The sequence below is a fragment of the Chlorocebus sabaeus genome, chromosome 8, assembly GCF_047675955.1.
Source record: "Chlorocebus sabaeus isolate Y175 chromosome 8, mChlSab1.0.hap1, whole genome shotgun sequence".
NCBI classification, from domain to species: domain Eukaryota; kingdom Metazoa; phylum Chordata; class Mammalia; order Primates; family Cercopithecidae; genus Chlorocebus; species Chlorocebus sabaeus.
The window spans coordinates 39932770-39953003 of NC_132911.1; the positions used below are offsets into that span (position 1 = coordinate 39932770).

The 20234-nt window shown below is 39.5% G+C and overlaps 1 protein-coding gene across 1 annotated transcript; it reads left to right on the top strand.

The window, feature by feature from the left end:
• The first annotated feature begins 1291 nt into the window (after window positions 1-1291).
• Window positions 1292-2642, top strand: TCIM (transcriptional and immune response regulator). The gene has a single exon (XM_007962264.3). The coding sequence runs from the start codon at window positions 1362-1364 to the stop codon at window positions 1680-1682; it is 321 nt and encodes a 106-aa protein (XP_007960455.1). The 5' UTR covers window positions 1292-1361; the 3' UTR covers window positions 1683-2642.
• Window positions 2643-20234: the final 17592 nt, after the last annotated feature.

Sequence of the window (20234 nt, forward strand, 5' to 3'; positions counted from 1 at the left end):
TTTCCCAGTAGAACATACACTTCATTAAGGTAAAAAAGGGATTCTTTGCATGGTTTGGTTTGGTTGGTTTTGTTTGCTTTACTGTTTCATTTCCAATGCCTCGAAAAGTTCTGGCTAATAACACACTTTTAATAAATATTGATTAAATCAACAAGTGGATAAGTGAGTGAGTGAATGAATGAAGAAAATATAAGGAGAGTCTCTAACTCAATTTCCTAGTGAGGTACCTTCCCCACTGTGTCTCCCTTTGTGCATTTTCTAGATCTTACTTGACTAGATAAAAAGAAAAATAAAAAGACCTGTTTTTCTTTCTTAAAGGACTTTTCTTTCTTAAAGGACTTTCTTAAATGACTAGAAAGTAGACCAGGCACAAGATCCACAAAGAGAATCTCCAGGACCCTTTGAAGCTCACATTTAGCATATGACAACTCCAGAGGTCAGTGGGGACACTGGCTGGCTTGAATATTGTGAAAGGCAGGAAGAACACATTTATATTCTTCCAAAGAAGTTATTGCTCTATGTCTGGGTAATGCCAAAATCAATTTGAAAACAAAAGATCACCTCATTCATTTTGGGCACGGTGCACGTAAAACACTCGATTAACTTTTCCTGCTGGCTTTTTTGATAGCTATTGTTGTGGATGTATACACAAGCCTAAGGAGATAGCCTCTACTATTCATGTGATTACTACATTCAAATTACAATTGTCTTCAGCGACACTTAGCACTTATACACAATCTCTGAAAAGTCACCGTTTCAAGCTGTGTCATGTCAGCGTTTTGTACATAAACTCCCGTCCTAGAATTGATCACGTGCCAAATTATTATCCTTGATTACTCAACTTTTTCTCAGTAGCTCTGGAGTTGCCCCTGATATGGACGTCCAAAGGGCACTGATGTGGACTGCCAAGTGTTTGCAGTGCACTTTAATTACTTCTCTGGGAATGAAAGCTTTCCTGTGGTTAGCAGAACCCCTTGTTCTAACTGTCGTTTGGGAAGATTTGAGAGTCTAAGCAACCTTGTTTATGTCTTATCTTTGTATTTTCCTGTCTTCAGCTATTTTCTTAAAGGAAGGCCCAGGTCTATATTATCCTACTGCCACATAAGAAGTAAAATGAATACTCACAGTCCTGCCCCTAATCACTGAACACAGCTTTTAGTAACGTTTTACACAAGGACAGGATATTGGCAACTCAACTGTTAAGCCTTTCTGTGATTATTCTTCCTTGAGATCACTCTGATGTCACCAGTGTAATTTGAGCCTGGAGCTTTTGTTCACACTTTAAATAGCAGTCCCAGAATGATTTCACTACAGACTCTCTGGAAAGCCTGGGAGCTGAATTCCGGAAGATCCCCACATCGATGAAAGCAAAGCGAAGCCACCAAGCCATCATCATGTCCACGTCGCTACGAGTCAGCCCGTCCATCCACGGCTACCACTTCGACACAGCCTCTCGTAAGAAAGCCGTGGGCAACATCTTTGAAAACATAGACCAAGAATCACTACAAAGGCTCTTCAGAAACTCTGGAGACAAGAAAGCAGAGGAGAGAGCCAAGATCATTTTTGCCATAGATCAAGATGTGGAGGAGAAAACACGTGCCCTGATGGCCTTGAAGAAGAGGACAAAAGACAAGCTTTTCCAGTTTCTGAATCTGAGGAAATATTCCATCAAAGTTCACTGAGGAGAAGAGAATGGATAAGGACGTTATCCAAGAACGGACATTCAAAGACCAAGTGAGTTTGTGAGATTCTAACAGATGCAGCATTTTGCTGCTACCTTGCAAGCTTCTCTTCTGTCAGAACTCCAGAGGCTGGAAAGGGACCGGGACTGGAAAGGGACCAGGACTGAACAGACTGGTTACAAAGACTCCAAACAATGTCACGCCCCATGCTGTTACAGTGGAGAACAAAATGCTTTCAGCAAGGATGTGAAAACTCTCCTGTCCCTGCAGGAAAGGATTGATGCTGATAGAAGAGCCTGGACAGACGTAATGAGAACTAAAGGAAACAGATGGCTGGAGATGACATATATCCAGGGTCACTTTGTCAGGCCCTAGGACTTAAATTTAAGCTGAACTTCTTTTTTTTTTTTTTTAACAAATAGATAGGGGAAGGGAGGAGGGAGAGGGAGGACAGGGAGAGAAAATACCGAGCATAAATTGTTTACTGAATTTTTATATCTGAATGTTCAAAATGTTGCCAAGCCTAAATGTTGTCTATTGGTATAGATTTTTAGAAATCAATAATTGATTACTTATTTGCACTTATTACAATGCCTGAAAAAGTGCACCACGTGGATGTTAAGCACAAATTCAAGAAAGTAAGATGTCTTCAGCAGCTCTGTAAAACCATACGCCACCTTTTGGTTTGTAAAAGGTTTTTTTATACACTTCAAACAGGTTGCACAAAAGTTAAAATAATGGGGTCTTTTATAAATCCAAAGTACTGTGAAAACATTTTATATAGTTTTTAAATCTTCTGACTAATGCTAAAATGTAATCTAATTAAATTTCATACAGTTACTGCAGTAAGCATTAGAAAGTGAATATGATATACTAAATAGTTTATAAAGACACTATAGTTTCTATAATTTATTTTACTGGCAAATGTCATGCAACAATAATAAATTATTATCAACTTTGTGGCTTTTGGTCTGTGATGTTTGGTCTCAAAGGAAAAAATAAGATGGTAAATGTTGATAGTTACAAACTTTTCTAAAGGTGTGTCTCTAACAATAAAAGTTAATTTTAGAGTAGCTTTATGTTAATTACCAAACTTTTTCAAAACAAATTCTTACATCAAATACCTGGGAAATTTCTCTGTCTCAATCTTAAAATATAAAATATAGATATAGAAATTGATAGATTGACTCCTTGGCATTGCTATTTATGTATCCATTAAGGATGAGTTTTAAAAGACTTCTTTCTCTTCATACTTTTGAAAAATGTCTTCTATGATTACAGTAGCTATGTACATGTGTACATCTATTTCTCCCAAGCAATATGTTTTGGGTTTAGAGTCTGAATGTTGACCAAGATTCTGTGTGTTAATAGGAACAAATAGAGAAATAATATTATCTCTTTGCTTATTTCCCATTAAAATTATAACCAAATGTCTCTAGGACAGCATACATAAATGCTTGCTATGCTTTCCTAACAAAAAGAAATAAAACTTTTCCAGAAGTTAAGCATTTTAGAAACACCTAAAGTGTTTTTCAAAATGCCGATTGCAATAAGTCAAAACAAATGAACTACCTCAGATCTGCTGGGAGGGTTACATGTCAGGATTATAAATACTATGTTTTTAAAAAGAAAATCAAATGGCAAATTCTATGTTCAAATAGATTTTTGAAATTCTACGTTCAAAATAATTTACTCATTCACTGAAGATAATGCAAACCACTTTATTAAAAAGGAGCTCTTTCCAAGAGATCATTCAGGAAGATGATGCGTTAATTTGCAAAATCGTGTGTGTGTGTGTGTGTGCGTGCATTTTACTAGGAGGAATATTGATAATTTTCATGAGATTTATAGAGACAGCCATAACTCCAAAAAAAGTTATAAACAAAAGAAGGGTTTGGGGAGTAGCAGGAGAATTGGAGGAAGCCTAACCCAGCCTGGGGACGTCCTAGACAATGCCACAGAAATTTCCCTGTGTTGCGTTCGGGGAGGATGAAAGAGAAGGCTATAAAGAGGCCCCCTGCTCCACGACCCTACTTTCCCATCCTGGTGAACTGAGCTTTCTTAATGTTCGCTGCATATGCGAGAAATAACTTCCTTCTCCTGATAGGGCCCATCAGTGAAATTTTTTATTTTCTATTCCAAAATGGAAGCACCTCTTGGATGTTAAATGTAGTTCAAGGGTTAAGTGTATTATACATACTCAGAACTATTTACTCTGCCACTGTTGTTTTCAACAGGGTACAAAGTATATCATCTCCTCTTCACATTAGCATGTATTAAATTGTTTTCTTATGGTATATTACGTTATTTTCTGATTTCAAGGCTGTAACATGGGAGACAAATTAAAAAGCAATTTAGATGCACTCCAAATGGTATGGAGAATAAAAACACATCCACTGGATTATCACAAACATGTTGTCTTTTCCATTCGTGGAGAACAAAAGTTGGAATCAATTTAATTGCATAAGGATGATTTTTAGCTTCATAATACATTTATTATTTAATGTGAGGTGAAAATAAACATCATTAGAACAGGGAGGATTAGTTCAATTTAGAAATTTATGGCACGAGGATAAGCAAATATATCTCAGGACATCTCACTGTAATTGAAGAAATAAAAGCAGCAAAGATTAAATAGCTCATTAATCATGTTTGTATCTTTAGATCATAATAATAACTTTCACTGAGTGTTTACTATTAGTCAGACAATTTTCTAAGTGTTTTTTTGTGTGTATTATTAATACATCACTTAATTAGTGCCATGACATAAATACTAAGGGCATGTGTGTGTGTAATCTAGTAACAAAACTGAAGCACAGAGAGGTGCAGTAACCTGGTCAAGACACACAGCTAATAACTCCAGAAATCAAATCCAGGAACTCTGGCCTTCATTCCTAGCCACTAGGCTATACTGGTTCTTTAGGAGAAATCAAGCTTCTCTTTTTCTTTTAAGTAACGATTACTTCTATGTTAGACAGTCTTGAAGACAGGAAAGCCTGGCCTCTGAAAAATCACTTTTATCTGATCTGGGCATGTTTGTCTATTTATTTGTTACATGTGCTACCTTGGGAGAGCGTCTTAGTTTAATAGTTTTAATTGTATTAAGGATGTGCTTAGATATAGGCTTTCAAGGCTGCGGTTAAAATAACACTTGTATTAGCACCCTGGAACACAAGGTCACATGTAAGCTCTCTTCTAGGCAGTCAAGGCGTTGAGTCTTAGTTCGTTCGTTGAGGGAACTCAGAAACCATGGGTTCAATATTTTATTCATTCAGTTCATCCCTTGGCCCACAGCAAAGGAGGGCTTGTCCAGTAGAGAGGGTTTTCTGAGAAAGGGGTCCAGGGTATATGATTGACTATGTTTTTCTCATCATCAGAGGGCAACCAGGGTATGCAATTGACATTCCCTTGGAAAAGTTTCATCTACTAGTAAACTGATAATGAAGCCATGGTCTGGGGATCGTATGTTTTTTCAGAGTATTTCATTGACCTTTCTATACTCCACGTGAGGGTTTCTCAGCACAGCCTGTATGAATTCCCAGCAGAACAGATTATTTAGTGAACTCCTGGTCTCACACCTTGGGGATGTGGGGGGCAGGGCAGCATTTGTATCTTACCCATTCACGAAACAAAAATATAGTAAGCACCCGTATGTGGGAGCCTCCATGGCCAGGATGGATCCTGGTTCTCCATATCAGAAGAACAGAGAAGGTTTTTAAAAGGGTATCACACAGTGAGAAGTGTGATGGGAGTTTAGACAGAACGCTCTGGAAGCATAAGGCAGGAATTGTGTGTGTGTGTGCATGCGTGTGTTTGTATTGTGTGTGCGTGTGTGCTTGTGCATGTGTGTGTGTGTGCGTGTCTATATGTCTGAATGTGTGTTTGGGGAGTAGCAGGAGAATTGGAGTAGGCCTAACCCAGTTGGAGGAGACCCTAGCAAATTCCACAGAGAATTTTCCCCGTTTGAAAGTAGGAGTTGGGGGAGTTGAGAGAAAAAAATTTATTTCAGTCTATGCCTATAGCATTTGCAAAGACAAGGAGGCAGGAAAAAGTGTTTGAAAATCTCCAGGCAGTTCAATCTGACTAGAGGCCTAAGGATTTCCAACTAATAATTAGAAAGGCAGCCAGGGCCAGGTACGGTGGCTGATGCCTGTAATCCCAGCACTTTGGGAGCATGAGGCAGGCAGATCACTTGTGGTCAGGACTTCAAGACCAGCCTTGCCAACATGATGAAACCCTGTCTCTACTAAACTACTAAAAAACACCAAAATTAGCAGGGTGTGGTGGTGCGTGCCTGTAATCCTAGCTACTTGAGAGGCTGAGGCATGAGAATCACTTGAACCTGGGAGGCGGAAGCTGCAGTGAGCCAAGATCGCGCCACTGTACTCCAGCCTGGGCTACAGAGTGAGACTCCATCTTGAAAAAAAGAAAGGCAGCTGGGCCTTAAATGACAAGTGTAAGTATTAATTTTATTCTGGAGGTAATAGAGAAACATTAAGAGCTTTAAATAGATAGGTAACATTTACTGTCTAGCTATTGTGTATTGAGTCCTAGGAAAAGATACAGTTAATAGCTTGAAAAATAATCCACCATCTAGCAGTTGGACTTAGATTCTGCAGAACTCTGTAGCCTCACACTGAATGAAAAGCTGTAGAGGTTGCAGTTCAATAACAATGGGCAGCAATGTGGCAGCTGAAGACAAAACAGAAGTAAAAGATTATGAAGAAAAGCATCGTGAGGCCAGGTTGTGGAAACAGCAACTAATATATTGCCTAATTAAATATTTAAGAAATTGTGACTACACCTGATCCATATAATGAGTCTTATTATTTAACAAGTATTATAAATAAATGGTTATAAGCTCTTTTTCTCTTGAAAAACTCTTCTGCAAACAGTTTCCAGATATTTTAAGTGATTATCATGGGTAACGCAAATGTGTTCTATTTCAATGTCTATACACACTGACAGTGGATATGGTTCAGCAAAGTATTGGCAAAACTATGTTACAGAGCTTTGGAAATAAGCATCCTGTCCCAATAAGGTTTAGCAGTGTTGTTGTTGTTGTTGTTTCAATTAAAAGTGGATGAGTAATCAGAAGACTTTTAGTGTAGCTGCTTTCTCCCCTCTGTACTCCTTACACACACAAAAGCAAGAACACACACACACACATACATATGCACATACTCATGCACACACATATGCACACATGTGCACACACACGCACAGTCATGCATGCGCGCACACACACACACTAGAGATACATAGTCCTACCAGGAGCATATCAGCTTTTTTCCCTGAGTTTTTTTTTCCTCATCTGTGGACAATAGCATCGTGTTGAGCAAACAACCCCAGACTGAGCCTGGAATTCTGGGGTTTTTCCCGACCCTGACTTAGACAAATTCCTTTTTTATCTCTGGGTTTCATCTGTAAGGGGAAAAAAACAGCTAGACCAGATGGATGATGTCTGTGACCTTTATCAGCTCTTATATTCTACATCAATGGGAAATAGCAACTGTGCCATTTTACGTGATGGGATTTTTTTTCTGGACCAGTTGGTATTCCATATATGATAGGAATTTCTCTTAAGTATGATAAAGGCCTTATGTAAAAGTTTTCATATTTAGCCAGTGGTTGCTGAAGGCACAATGTGAGGAAAATTACTTTTTGTGCATATACCTGTGCTTTTTAATAGCCTGCCTCCATTCTGGGTGGTTGGTGCCTGTGCCAGGGCTGGCTGGCTGTCAATATTTGGTTATCTCTTCCATAGCCAAGCAATGACAGAGTCAATGAGACAGTCTCCACTGTTGGTGAGAATTGTATTCATCTGTAAAGTTTTAAAAATAGAAATTCTTGATCCCAAACTCTCCAGGCATTGTTTTTAGGACTAGGTATTTGTACAAAGCTCTACAGTCAACTACAAAGAACATGAGATATATGGAACTATTTCTTATGTTACATTGGCTCTTCTGTTGGTAGCACTTCACAATATAAAGACCAACAAAGACGGTTTGATTTCATGGCATTAGTTAGAATTTGTCTTACCGTATTAATTCTGTCATTAATTGAAAATGATACTGATAGGGTTTGGCTCTGTGTCCCCACCCAAATCTCCTCTTAAATTGTAACCCCACATGTTGAGGGAGGGACCTGTGGAAGGTGATTGGATCATGGAGAGGGTTTCCCCAATGCTGTTCTTGTGATAGCGAGAGCGTTTTCATGAGAGCTGATGGTTTAAAAGTGGCAGTTTCCCTGACCTCTCTCTCTCCTGCCACCATGTAAGACGTGCCTTGCTTCCCTTTCACCTTCTGCCATGATTGTAAGTTTCCTGAGGCCTCCCCAGCCATGTGGAACTGTGAGTCAATTAAACCTCTTTTGTTTATAAATTATCCAGTCTCAGGTAGTATCTTTATAGTAGTGTAAAAACAGACTAATACAGATACCCTCCAAAAATAAATATATTTTGAGGAGAATAATTACAGTATGTATTTTTGTTTATTAGTTCATCCTGGGATTTTTCTGTCTTGAATTTCGGTCTGATATTTATCTACCCTGATAAATGTATGTTTGACCAGAAAGAAAGCTTCTGTTTCTTACCACTACCTTTCCTTTTAATTTTTTTGCAATTTGTCTGTGTTCATTATTTATGCCCAGGTTTTATCATCTGAAAGATTCCAGAGAAGCCCAGGGATCCTGAAGTGTACTGGCAGCCACAGTGTCTGAAATGCTGTGTGTGAGGACCATCTTCCCCCGACATTGCAGAATACCTAGGGCAGTGCAACTGTTTCCAGGCCTACTCTTATCACAGTCTCCTTGGGGACTTTTAAAAATCCAGGCCTTTGGACTTAGTGATTCAGAGTTTCTGGGGCTGGATACCTGCTAGCTCCATGCTTCAATCACTCCCCAGGTGATTTTGCTGCTCAGTCATATTGAGAAGCACTGACCCAGATTAAAATCACAAACTGCACGGCGTGAGGACATGGCTCATTTCAGTTCATCCATGTGTCCCCAGTCATATTGCAGGCCTCGATACCTTTCGGACTGAACAATTGCAGCAAAATGTGACTAGGACTTTATTGTGGAATACCTTATTCCTATTATCTCTAATTCAAATAATACCATTATTTTTATTTTACTCTAAATTGTATTTGTTTTAAGAAATCTTACCAACTCAGAATGATCATATCATTATCTAACTCCCATTAAGCTCCCATAAAGCATACAGTTACATCAATGAAAACACATTTTCCCAAAGAATGTAAGGGCTATCTCCCCCTAAATATATTTACCACCTGCCTGCTATTCTGGAGATTCATTTCTTAGTCCAGAGAAATTTATCTTTTAAAAAGTAAGAATTAGGCTGGGCATGATGACTCATGCTTGTAATCCCAGCACTTTGGGAGGCCAAGGCAGGAGGATCACTCAAGCTCACGAGTTCAAGACCAGCCAGGGCAACATGACAAAACCCTGTCTACAAAAAAATACAAGCATGGTGAGGCTGAGGTGGGAGGATTCCTTGATCCTGGGAGGTCAAGACTGCAGTGAGCTGTGATTGCACCACTGAACTCCAGCCTGGGCAACAGCGTGAGACTCTGTCAAAAAAAAAAAAAAAAAAAAAGAATGGGTAGCACTTATCACTAGCAGTCACTTCTATAAACTAGAATACCAGCATTTAACAAAATACTTTCTTCCTAACAACAAATATCTTCCACTGAGATCATGTGGTTTTAATCATAAAGGGAGAGTGGCAGAAGAACAGAAAGATTGAAACCAAGGATAGAGAACATCTGAAATTGATAAGGAAGAAAACAAGCAAAGGTGGTAGTTCACTGAAGAAAAACATCTTAATTTTTCCTAGCCCTGGTCTTGGCTGTTAGATAGTGGGATAGTTCGATGTGTGTACAGCGTGGTAGGCAGTAGAAAGATCAGTAGAGGAGTTTATAGGGTTTATGAAGACCTGGATTCTAATCCTGCCTCAGCCATTTATGAGGTATGTGCAAATTTTGAGTAAATTACTTAATGTCTTATAACCTCACTTTAACAGTTATAAAATAGGGATAATAATACCTTCTGAATTAGTTTACTAAGATTTCTGTAACAAGGTACCACCGGTTGGGTGGCTTAAACAACAGAAACTTACCTCTTCACAGTTCTGAAGGGGGAAAGTCTGAGATCAAGCTGTCAGCTGAGCTGGTTTCTTCTTGGCTTGTACATGGCCATCTTCTCCCTGCGTCTTCACATGGTCTTCCCTCTGTGTGTGTCTGTATCCTAATCTCCTCTTCTTATAAGGGCACTAGTTCCATTGAATTAGGGCCCACTTTAAATACGCTAGTCTAACTTACATACCTCTTTCAAGGCCCTGTCTCTAAATGCAGTTGCATTCTGAAGTACTGGGGATTAAGACCGCAACATGTAAATTTTGGTTGGGGGAACAGAGGTCAGCTCATAACACCTTTGCATTTCTTTCTCTTGCTTGTTGTAAGCATAACGTAAGGCAACATATGTGAAAACACCCACAAGTTAAGTATGATATCTGTGAGGGTAAGGCCCTTGGGGACCAGGAGAGCACTTTACTCATGGTTGAATGCTACAAACTTCTTGCACAGACTCTGGTATGGGGTAAGTTCCTCATAAGTGTTTTTTGAACATGAACACAAAAATATCCCTTAAAAATAAGGTATTTGTTTATTAACCTCTGAAATCAGCATCTATACCCTTTTTGTCTCTTCAGCATCTCTAAGGAGGGCTAAGTCAACAGTGTTCCATTAGTATTAAATAGCTGAACCCGGGGATGAACCACAGTTCATGCTGAAAGAGCCATGTCGAAATGGCATTGTGCAATGGTGCATTTCTGCCTCTAAAAACTTTGTTTGCTTTTCATTATACAGGAATGGCTTCAAATGTTCAGTGGAAGTGAACAAGTTCTCGTATTGTTTTCTCCTATTCTCCTTCCAGCTTCAGGGTCATATGTCACAGTGCTGGGCATTTCATTTGGGTGAGTGAAAGGAGGGAAGGGAGCAATTCTCTGAAGGTTTAAAATCTCCAAGTGATACACGAGGAAAAAAGCTGTGCTGGTCACGAAAATAATTCTATCTATCTTACCTTATATAGTAAGAATTTCAGCATGAATAGAATGGGTTTAGCAGACTTCATAATCTGCACTCAAGAAGTGTGGGTATCTTGGTGGAATAGAGAGAGCCCTGCACGATGTTGTTGGAGATCAAATGCCATTGACTATTATCTAATTTCAATTTGAAAAAAAATTGCTAAATATATATCATATCAACTCCGAAGACCCTGTTACTTTGACACAGAAAAATAACTTCATAAAATCAATTGACTAAAATAAATTAGCCAAGCAAGGGTGGGATAGCATGCAGCCAAAATAACAATCTGAATGTCTAGTTTTTAACTTTTCATTGTTAATGATCACATGATCGCACTGAGTAGACGTAAGCCAGTGTCGTCATTTCATTCTACGTATTTTTGGAAGATGAAGATACCTACATCCTCACCTTGTTTACAGGATCAAAGAGGCCTGGGATTCTTCAGTGATTATCTAGCCTGGCATGTGGACTCTCCATCATCCTTGAGGGACGTCAAAACCAGGATTCTGTATATATTGAATAGATTTCATAAGTATTTCAGTTACTATTCCTTTATACCTTTAAAAAATTTTAAATTGGTATAAGAGACTGGTTAAGTTTTTCTCTTTCAATTTTAGGGGCTCATTTTTGCTATTAGAGAGGTTTGTAAAAATTCCACACAAATAAGATAGAGCTGGTTGCTTGGGCAGGACAAGTGCATACCAGAGGCATAACCACTCAAAACTCTGCTTTTCAGCTAAGAAACACCAGAAATTCAATACTCTAGGCACCATGGTTGAGAGATGGGAAGACTTACTTATGCCAGCTAAACTCACAGCCTGCAACATGAATAAGGACCAGGCTTGGTGGCTCACACTTGTAACCTCTGTACTTTGGGAGACCAAGGTGGGAGGATTTCTTGAGCCTAGGAGTTTAAGGCCAACCTGGGTAACATAGCAAGACTTCATCTCTACAAAAAAAATTAAAATTAGCTGGGTGTGGTGCCACGTGCCTATGGTCCCAGCTACTTGGGGGCCTGGCTGAGATGGGAGGATTGCCTGAGCCCAGGAACTTGAGGCTGCAGTGAGCCAGGACCATGCCACTGCACTCCAGTCTGTGTGACAGAGTGAGACCCTGTCTCAAAACATAATAAATAAATAAATAAATAAATAAATAAATAACTTAGCACCATTAATTTATTCATCCATGGGAAAAATTTAAGTGCCAAGGAGGAGGAAAATTTATAAGTGAAAGCCAAGCAAGATCAAGAGTCTTGAAGACGATTTCTCCCTGGCTTTGGCAAGGTTTGAAGGATTAGCTTCACAGCACAGACCTCTTAGCTACTGACCACTACAACATTGCTGCATGACAAGCTGCCCCAATACTTAGCAACTTAAAATGACAAGCATTCAATTTAACTCATGATTCTGTGGGTTAGCTTGGGTTCTTCTGGCCAGGGCCATTGTCTGCTGAGCTCCCTCAGACATGTGTGGTCAGTTGGTAGCTGGGTGACATAGGATGACTTCACTCATCTGTCCGATTGGCAGGTCATTGGCCAGCCAGGGCATCTCGACTCTCTTCCACCGTTTTTTGCTATCTGCCATATTAGCACTTAGAGGCTGTCATCATAACAGTGCTGGATAAGCATTTGTCAAATTCTATCTTTCTCTTTACTCTGTAGACACCATGCTCACCATCCTCTTTCTTTGTGACGTTATCTTTTCTGGAACAGGGTACATTATAAATGACCACATTTTACCTTATTCATGAGAGTCACACTCCAGGCCTTCTTCCCTGAGCTAAGACGCAGATTAGTTCATGAAACTCAGTCACTCATTCAGAAATATGTTCTTATTGACTCCTATGGCTAGCAAATTTGATTCGCCAAACTCAGTCACTCATTCAGAAATACTGTTTTACTCACTCCCATCAGTAGCTAATTTTTTCTGTAATGTGTGAATGTTACTAATGTAATATTCAGAGAATATTTACTGTGGTTTTTCTGTAATTTATGGATGGTGCAGGAATGGCGGAGACGTCTCTCTTATCCTCAGGTACCTACAGCGGTGCCAAAGCAGTTGAAAGGCATGAGCAGATTTCTGAAAAATCATAACTGCCATAAACCACCTTTTCTTAGTGCCAGCTTCCTTATGAAATATATAGATGCATGCCACTGAATATCTGAACTTGTTCCTCTTGTTAACCTCACTTTGTGGAAAGGTTTTTAAATCAACTGCTAAAAATGCCTTTTCTTTTCCTTGGACAGTGGACATGGAGAGACATGGCTGAGGGAGACAGACTGACTCAGGGAAAAGAATTAATGGAAGCACGTGGCTCCTGCGGGCAGGAAATGCTTTGATAGACCTTTTCCTCTTTTTGTTACCAGGAGGACCTTGACAATAGACTGCACCTTGGAGCAGCTGCTCTGTCCCCCGTACGATGATCACAGCACATTTTCCTTGTCAGACTTGGAGTCTGCACCAGGGAGTGCTCAGGAAGGGACCAGTACAATGTTGGGGATCTGCCCTTGAGCCTCCAAGCCTTGCGATGGGTGGAGACGTCACCCCAAGACACTCACAAATCCTTTTGGCACACGCTTCAGGAAGACCATCTGCTTTTGTTGTTCCTCTGACCTTTTGTTAGCACCCACCCTAAATTGGAAATAAATTGCCAGAAGAAATCTGAAGCCTAAAGCAGTTTTAGACTCTGTTGTCAAAGCAAGTCAAATTAGTAAGTGTTGGTTTAGCACCTAACATGTATCCTAAATTATGCTAGATGTTGGCGGGGAAAGGAATATTTTTTCAATGTCTAAATAGCTTCAGGACTATATAGGATTTTGAATAATTTAATTTAATCTTTTCAAAATTTCTACAAGGCAAGTATTATTATGTGCATCTGATAGATCAGGAAACTGAAGCTCTGGAGGTTCACCAACTTTTCTGGTGCCAGTCTAACTTCGTAAGGTAGGAGAGTACAAAGTCAGACTGCTATCTCAATTTCACATAAGATTTTATTTCACTTCTGATGTATTCCCAAGTCTGATGCTTAAGTGCTTTTTTTCCCCTAGTGTTGTGTACCATGTCTAAAAGGCTCCATAAAGCATAGGCAAGGTTCTATGGTTCTAGCCCCATTCTGATAGGTGACATGGGATAAGTCACTTAACATTCTGGGTTTCAGCTTCTTCTGGAACATAAGAGACTAGAACTAAATGAGATGACGGGACTTCTAATTCCTAAATTTATAACTGTGTTACAAAATGTGGTATGGGCTCCACATTCATTAGGATGGCTACCAAAAAAACGGAAAAGAAGTATTGAAGAGAAGATGGAGAAATTGGATCCACTGTGCACTGCTGACAGGATTGTAAAATGGTGCAACCATTGTGGAAAACAGTTCAGCAGCTCCTCAAAACATGAAGCATAAAATTATCACAGAAATCCCATAATTCCACTGCTGGTAATATATAAAAAAATGAAATTAGGAACATGAGTAGATGCACCTGTGTTCATAGCAGCATTATTCACAATACTCTAAATGTGAGAACAACACCCATGTTCATCAACAGATGAATGGATAAACAAAAAATGATATATACATACAATGGAATATGATCCATCCTTAAAGAGGAAGAGAATTCTAACACAAGCTACAACATGGGTCAACCTTGAAGACATTATTGCAAAGTGAAATAAATCAATCATAAAAGAACACATACTGCATGATTCCACTTATATGAGACACCTAGGGTGGCCTAATTCATAGAGGCTGGGCTCGGGAGAGGAGAAATGGGGGGTTAGTGTTTGGTGGATACAGCATTTCAGTTTGGGAAAAGAAAAGAGCTCTGGAGTTAGATGATAATTTCTCAGCATTTAAATGTACTTTATGCCCATAAACTATTTACCTAAATATAGTTGAAGTGGTAAATAAAACTATAATTTAAAAAAAGAAGTTAAACAAATGTGGTTTGAATTTCAGTAACAAAACATAGTAATTCAAAAAAGAATTCTTTTTTTTAAGAAATATTAGCATCATTCAATTTCCAAATTATTTAGTGACCTTTAAAATATTGCAGATTTACAGGCTTACAGGGGGACTAAGATTACACTCACCTGCATTATAACCCATAATGAAAAGGATGAGACGTTATCTTGGCAAAAGATGGAGAAAGGAGCATTTTAAAGAGGGGAACTAGTTTAGAACAAGATTCTATTTTGGAAAAAGCATAACATGCTCAATAAAATTAGAGCAATTTTCTGGAACAATGTTGCTTGAACTCAGAGAGCAGGAGAAACAATAGCATGAGCTGGAAATGGAGACAGGCAGGGCCGAAGCACTTGAGGCTGGGTTAGAGTTTACATTGTGTTATAGGTAATACTAATAGAGCCATTGTAGACTTTCAAGCTAGAGAATATCCATATTTTTATTCTTGTTTTTAAAAGGTCAAGCTGGCAGCATTTTGGGGAAGAACTGGAGGGTAGAGAGCATAACACGCTTTAGGTAGATGCTATAGTTGTCTAGATTAGAGTATATGAAGAAGAGATGGAAAGTAGTTGAGTGTTAGAGGTAATTAGGGAGAAAGTATCACCAGAATGTGGAGATGTATTGGCTTAATCCTCTGCATTTTGATTTTCCAGTTAATCGTTTCCCTCCAGGGTCATAGTCACCTTCACTGGGCCTCTACCATCTTCCATTAGAGTGTTGCAATGGCTAAAGGAGTTCACTGTCTTCTGCTCTTACCCTTCAGTATGTCTTTTATATTACAGCTAGATTTAGCTTTCTAAACTGCCACTCTACACACGTAACTTCCCTGCTCAGCACTTTCAAAGTCTACCCATTGCCTACAGTATTAAGTCCAACTTCCTTAGCTGGGCATTCAAGGCCCATTGTAGTCTGGTCTCTCTAAACCCACCTAAAGCAATTGCTTTAACATGGACTGGCCAACCACAGTGGCTCATGCCTATAATCCCAGCACTTTGGGAGGCCACAGTAGGTAAGTTACTTGAGCCCAGAAGTTCAAGACCAGCCTGGGCAATGTGGCAAAATCCTGTCTCTACAAAAAATACAAAAATTAGCTGGGTGTGGCAGTGTGCACCTGTAGTCCCAGCTACTCGGGAGGCTAAGGTGGGAGGATCAAGATTGCTTGAGCCTAGAAGGTTGAGGCTGGAGTGAGCATGATCACGCCATCACTGCAACGGAGCGAGACTCTGTTTCAAAAGCATAAATAAATAAATAAATGTGGACTCAATAAAAAAAAAAAACTTTCTTCAGCATCTGTCACAGGCCAGGTTAATTAGCTTGTTACAAAGCATTCCTGCTGCTTCATTTTCTTTTTCTGCCTTATTTATATTTGATTTTTAGAAATATATAGAATATACCATATGTATAAAGGAGAAATATAAAATATAGGTTCAGGTTAAAGTCTACTATAAAAAACACTATCTAGATTAAGACTAGACCTTTTTTAATATATTTGAAGATCTGTGTGCTCTGATCCTTCTTCCCACACTCCCCTAAACATTGTCTTGGATTTTATATTTATTCCCATTCTATGTTCCTGGAATGCCCTCGCCCTTTTTTTTTTTTTTTTTTTTTTTTTTTTTTGAGACAGAGTTTCACTCTTGTCACCAAGGCTGGAGTGCAGTGGCGCTATCTCGGCTCACTGCAACCTCTGCCTCCCTGGTTCAACCAATTATCTTGCCTCAACCTCCAGAGTAGCTGGGACTACAGGTGCATGCCACCATGCTTTGCTAATTTTTGTGTTTTTAGTAGAGACGGGGTTTCATCATGTTGACCAAGATGTTCCGGATCTCCTGACCTTGTGATCCACCTGCTTTGGCCTCCCAAGGTGCTGAGATTACAGGCGTAAGCCACCACTCCTGGCTGCCCTTGCCCTTCTTGTTGCTTGAATACCATTCTTCCTCTGTCCTGGCCCAGAACTTAGAAAGATTTTTCTGAGGATTTTAGCTCTTACTAAGTACAGCTAGTGCTGTCTCCATCATCCATGGGCACTGGCATCTTCTGCCATTAATGCTAGTAATCTTTTTATGTGTCAGTGGAAGCAGAAATCTCATTTTCTATTGAGAAGGTGCTTGGTAAGCAGAGCTTGTTGCTGCTGATGGGATCTGTACTCATGTGCTTTGTTCAGAGTGGTCGGATGGTCTGAGGGACCAGGATGCTGAGAGGTGGTGGCAAGGAGACATTCTCAGGAATCAGACGGGGAAGGTAGAAAGTGCCTGGCATGCCATGAACAGTTGTTGAACAAGTGAATTAATGAGTGATTGACAACTCTGTCTGGTCTACAATACTGAATTATAAATGTGAGGATAGGCTACTGTGTGACTCAGTGGTTCATAGTCACAACTCAGTTCAGTTCGGTTATTTCTTGAGCACCAGGTTCAAGAGATGCAAAGACAAATAGGTCTGTTTTAAAATATCAACGGTGGGGTCAGGGGAAAGTGGGAGGAAGGAGGAAGGCAGACACATAGATCAATCATTGTAACGGGCAGCAGGTACAACCAAAGAAAAATACAATCATCAATCAGAGGAGGAAGTGGTTAATGTTTCCAGGAGAAAGCATTGATTGCCTAGAGTTTATTCCCACCTAGTTTGAAGAATCCTACTTGGATTCCACTGCAGCATTTTCTCCCTCTGCTTCTCCAGACTCCTCCTTGCACCCTGCCTGGGAGTCTGTGCTCCAACCACATTGGCCCAGGTTACCATCTTCCAACAGGCCCCGACTTTTCATCCTCTGTGTTCTAGCCCGGTGCATCTCAAATTTTAAAGCATCTACAAATCACCTGGGGGTCTTGCTAAAATGTAAATTCTGATTTGGTCTGGAAAGTGTGCCCTGAGGCCTGAGCATCTGCATTTCCAACAAGCTCCCAGGTGATGCCAAAGCTGCTGCTCTGCAAACCAAAGCTTAGAACTGCAAGGCTACTGTCTCAGCCCTGAAATACTGTCCCTTTCCACACTCTTACTCAAATCCTCTACATTTCTATGAGCCAAGTCAAATGTATTCCCTGTGATTACATCTCCTCAATTTCAGGATGGGGCATCAGTGCTGTTTTTCTCTCCACTCCCTGGCAAATCTTTCTCTCCAAGTCTTTTTCCTCAATGAACTGAAGGCTCCCTGAGGGCAGGACTTGGTCCCATTCATCCAAACACCTAGATGGTGTCTGTTATAGAGTTGGGCCTTAAATACTTGCTCCATTGAATTTGAATTGAACTTAAAGTATTATGGCAGGCCTGGTGCAGTGGCTCGCACCCACCTTGGCCTTCCAAAGTGCTGGGATTGCAGGTGCGAGCCACTGTGCCATGTTGCCAGGCTGGTCTCGAAGTCCTGACCTCAGGTAATCCGCCTGCCTCGGGCTCCCAAAGTGCTGGAATTGCAGGCATGAGCCGCTACACCCAGCCTGGCAACATGGCGAAACCCCGTCTCTACTAAAAATACAAAAATTAACTGGGCATGGCGGCAGATGCCTATAATCCAAGTTACTCAGAAAGCTGAGGCAGGAGAATCACTTGAACCCGAGAGGTGGAGGTTGCAGTGAGCCAAGATCGTGCCACTACACTCTAGCCTGGGCCACAAGAGCGAAACTCCATCTAAAAAATATATATATAATGACAAACCAGGTCATTTTAGCATTGTGTCACCATGAATTATAATAAAATATAAATTAATATAGATGATAATGATCAGGATGGCAGAAATTACCTCCAATATAAACTTGATGAAGGAAAACACTTTTTTTCTGGTAGGTCACTGGGTCCCCCTGAGTCTAGACTTGTGTCATGTACATTGTAATAATCAATAAATATTTGTGGAATCCTAAAGAATAAAAGGAGAAGGTACTGAACTTCAGTTCTATGAATAAACAAAATTGTAACCCCTGGAAAAGGAAGTGGTTAAAGCTATGTTAAGATCTAAGACAAAAACAAAAATAAACAATAATAAAGACAAGCCAAAGAAAATCTTCTCCTATAGGGAATGCACATTACATTTTTTTTCACTAAGAATATCTTCATACATGGCAGCAAAACAAAATTGAATACATTTTTCCATGTGAATTGTTCTTTTCCTAAAATACCAAATTGTTTTAGATCAACAAAAACTTTGTTTTTCTTACTATTGAATATCAAAAGAGACCCAGTTAATTGCAAACATAAACGCTTTTTCCTTGCCTCTCCTTCAATTTTGCTGAGCGGGAGATTTTGCAGCTTTACTTGGTACCAAAATAGCTCTGTTTTGCAGACCATTATCATCTTCAAAGGGCGGGGCAATAATAATGAACTAGAACACAGGAAGTTTACCATTTCTCAGTATTAAAATAGAATTTCTTATTACACAGATGCCTCTCCCAAAAAGGAAAAGCAACTAGAATTTTTACTTTCTTCAATCTGTTGATATTACTATGCTGTATTTATATTGTAAGGCATTCATGTCATTAATACTCGAGAAATGCTGCTTCATTGTATATTTTCATTTGAATGATGTTTAAAAAATAATTCAAAAAACGTTTATTGCCTAAGAAGCATTTTAGTCAGCACTGCTTAGCTGAAGCCAGCACTAAAAAAACAACCTTTTTAAAACTCGACGTTTTTATGTGAAGAATGAAGTGGTAACCTAATAGCAGGATTTGGAATCAAGAATAACATTTGCTGAGTGCCTACTGTAAGACTGATTCAGTATAAGCATAATCTCACTTGATTCTCATAACAATCTTTGAAGGTATCTATCATCATTCCCATTCTGAAAGGAGGAAATGCTGTCAGAGTGGCTAAGTAATTTGTCCATGGTCTCACATAGTCAGTACTGAAGGTGAAAATCTGACTTCTCTTGTTGTTGCCAAAGCCTACATACATCCCTCTCTATCAAGAGGCCCTTATAAAGCTACCATCTATTTTATTCAAATGTCATGTCTGTGTAAGAAGTATAACACACAAGGCTGTCTGTGTCTTAGATAACAGAATCTCATTTTGTTCATTTCTTCAATAAACATTTCCTGGGTTTTTCCTACGTACTTGGTAATGTGCTGAGAGCTAAAACCAGAGATAAAATACGGTGGAATCAGGAGAGACAGTCAATTCAAAGACGAATGCAATTTCAAATTGCCAATGTTTCACTGCTTTTGAGTCACAAAAATACCAACTTTCTATGATTTATACTAAAACATGTTATCCAATGAAGAGAATGGCACAGTTTGTTCCAATTATTCCAACTTAATATTTTAGAAAAGAAAACAGATTTCTGTGTGATTTCCCAGCATTTTGATTATACTGGCTATGTATATAAATGTTTCTTTTGGTTTATAGGAAGCCTGTATTCTCCAGGGAATACAGCACTCAGAACCGTCTTGGCCCCTGCATAAGCCTGCATGAGCCTGGGCTCTGGGGACCCATCGTGGTGCATCATTCACTGGCTCTGTGACAGTGGGCACGTCGTTTAACCTCTCTTGGCTTCATTCTCCTT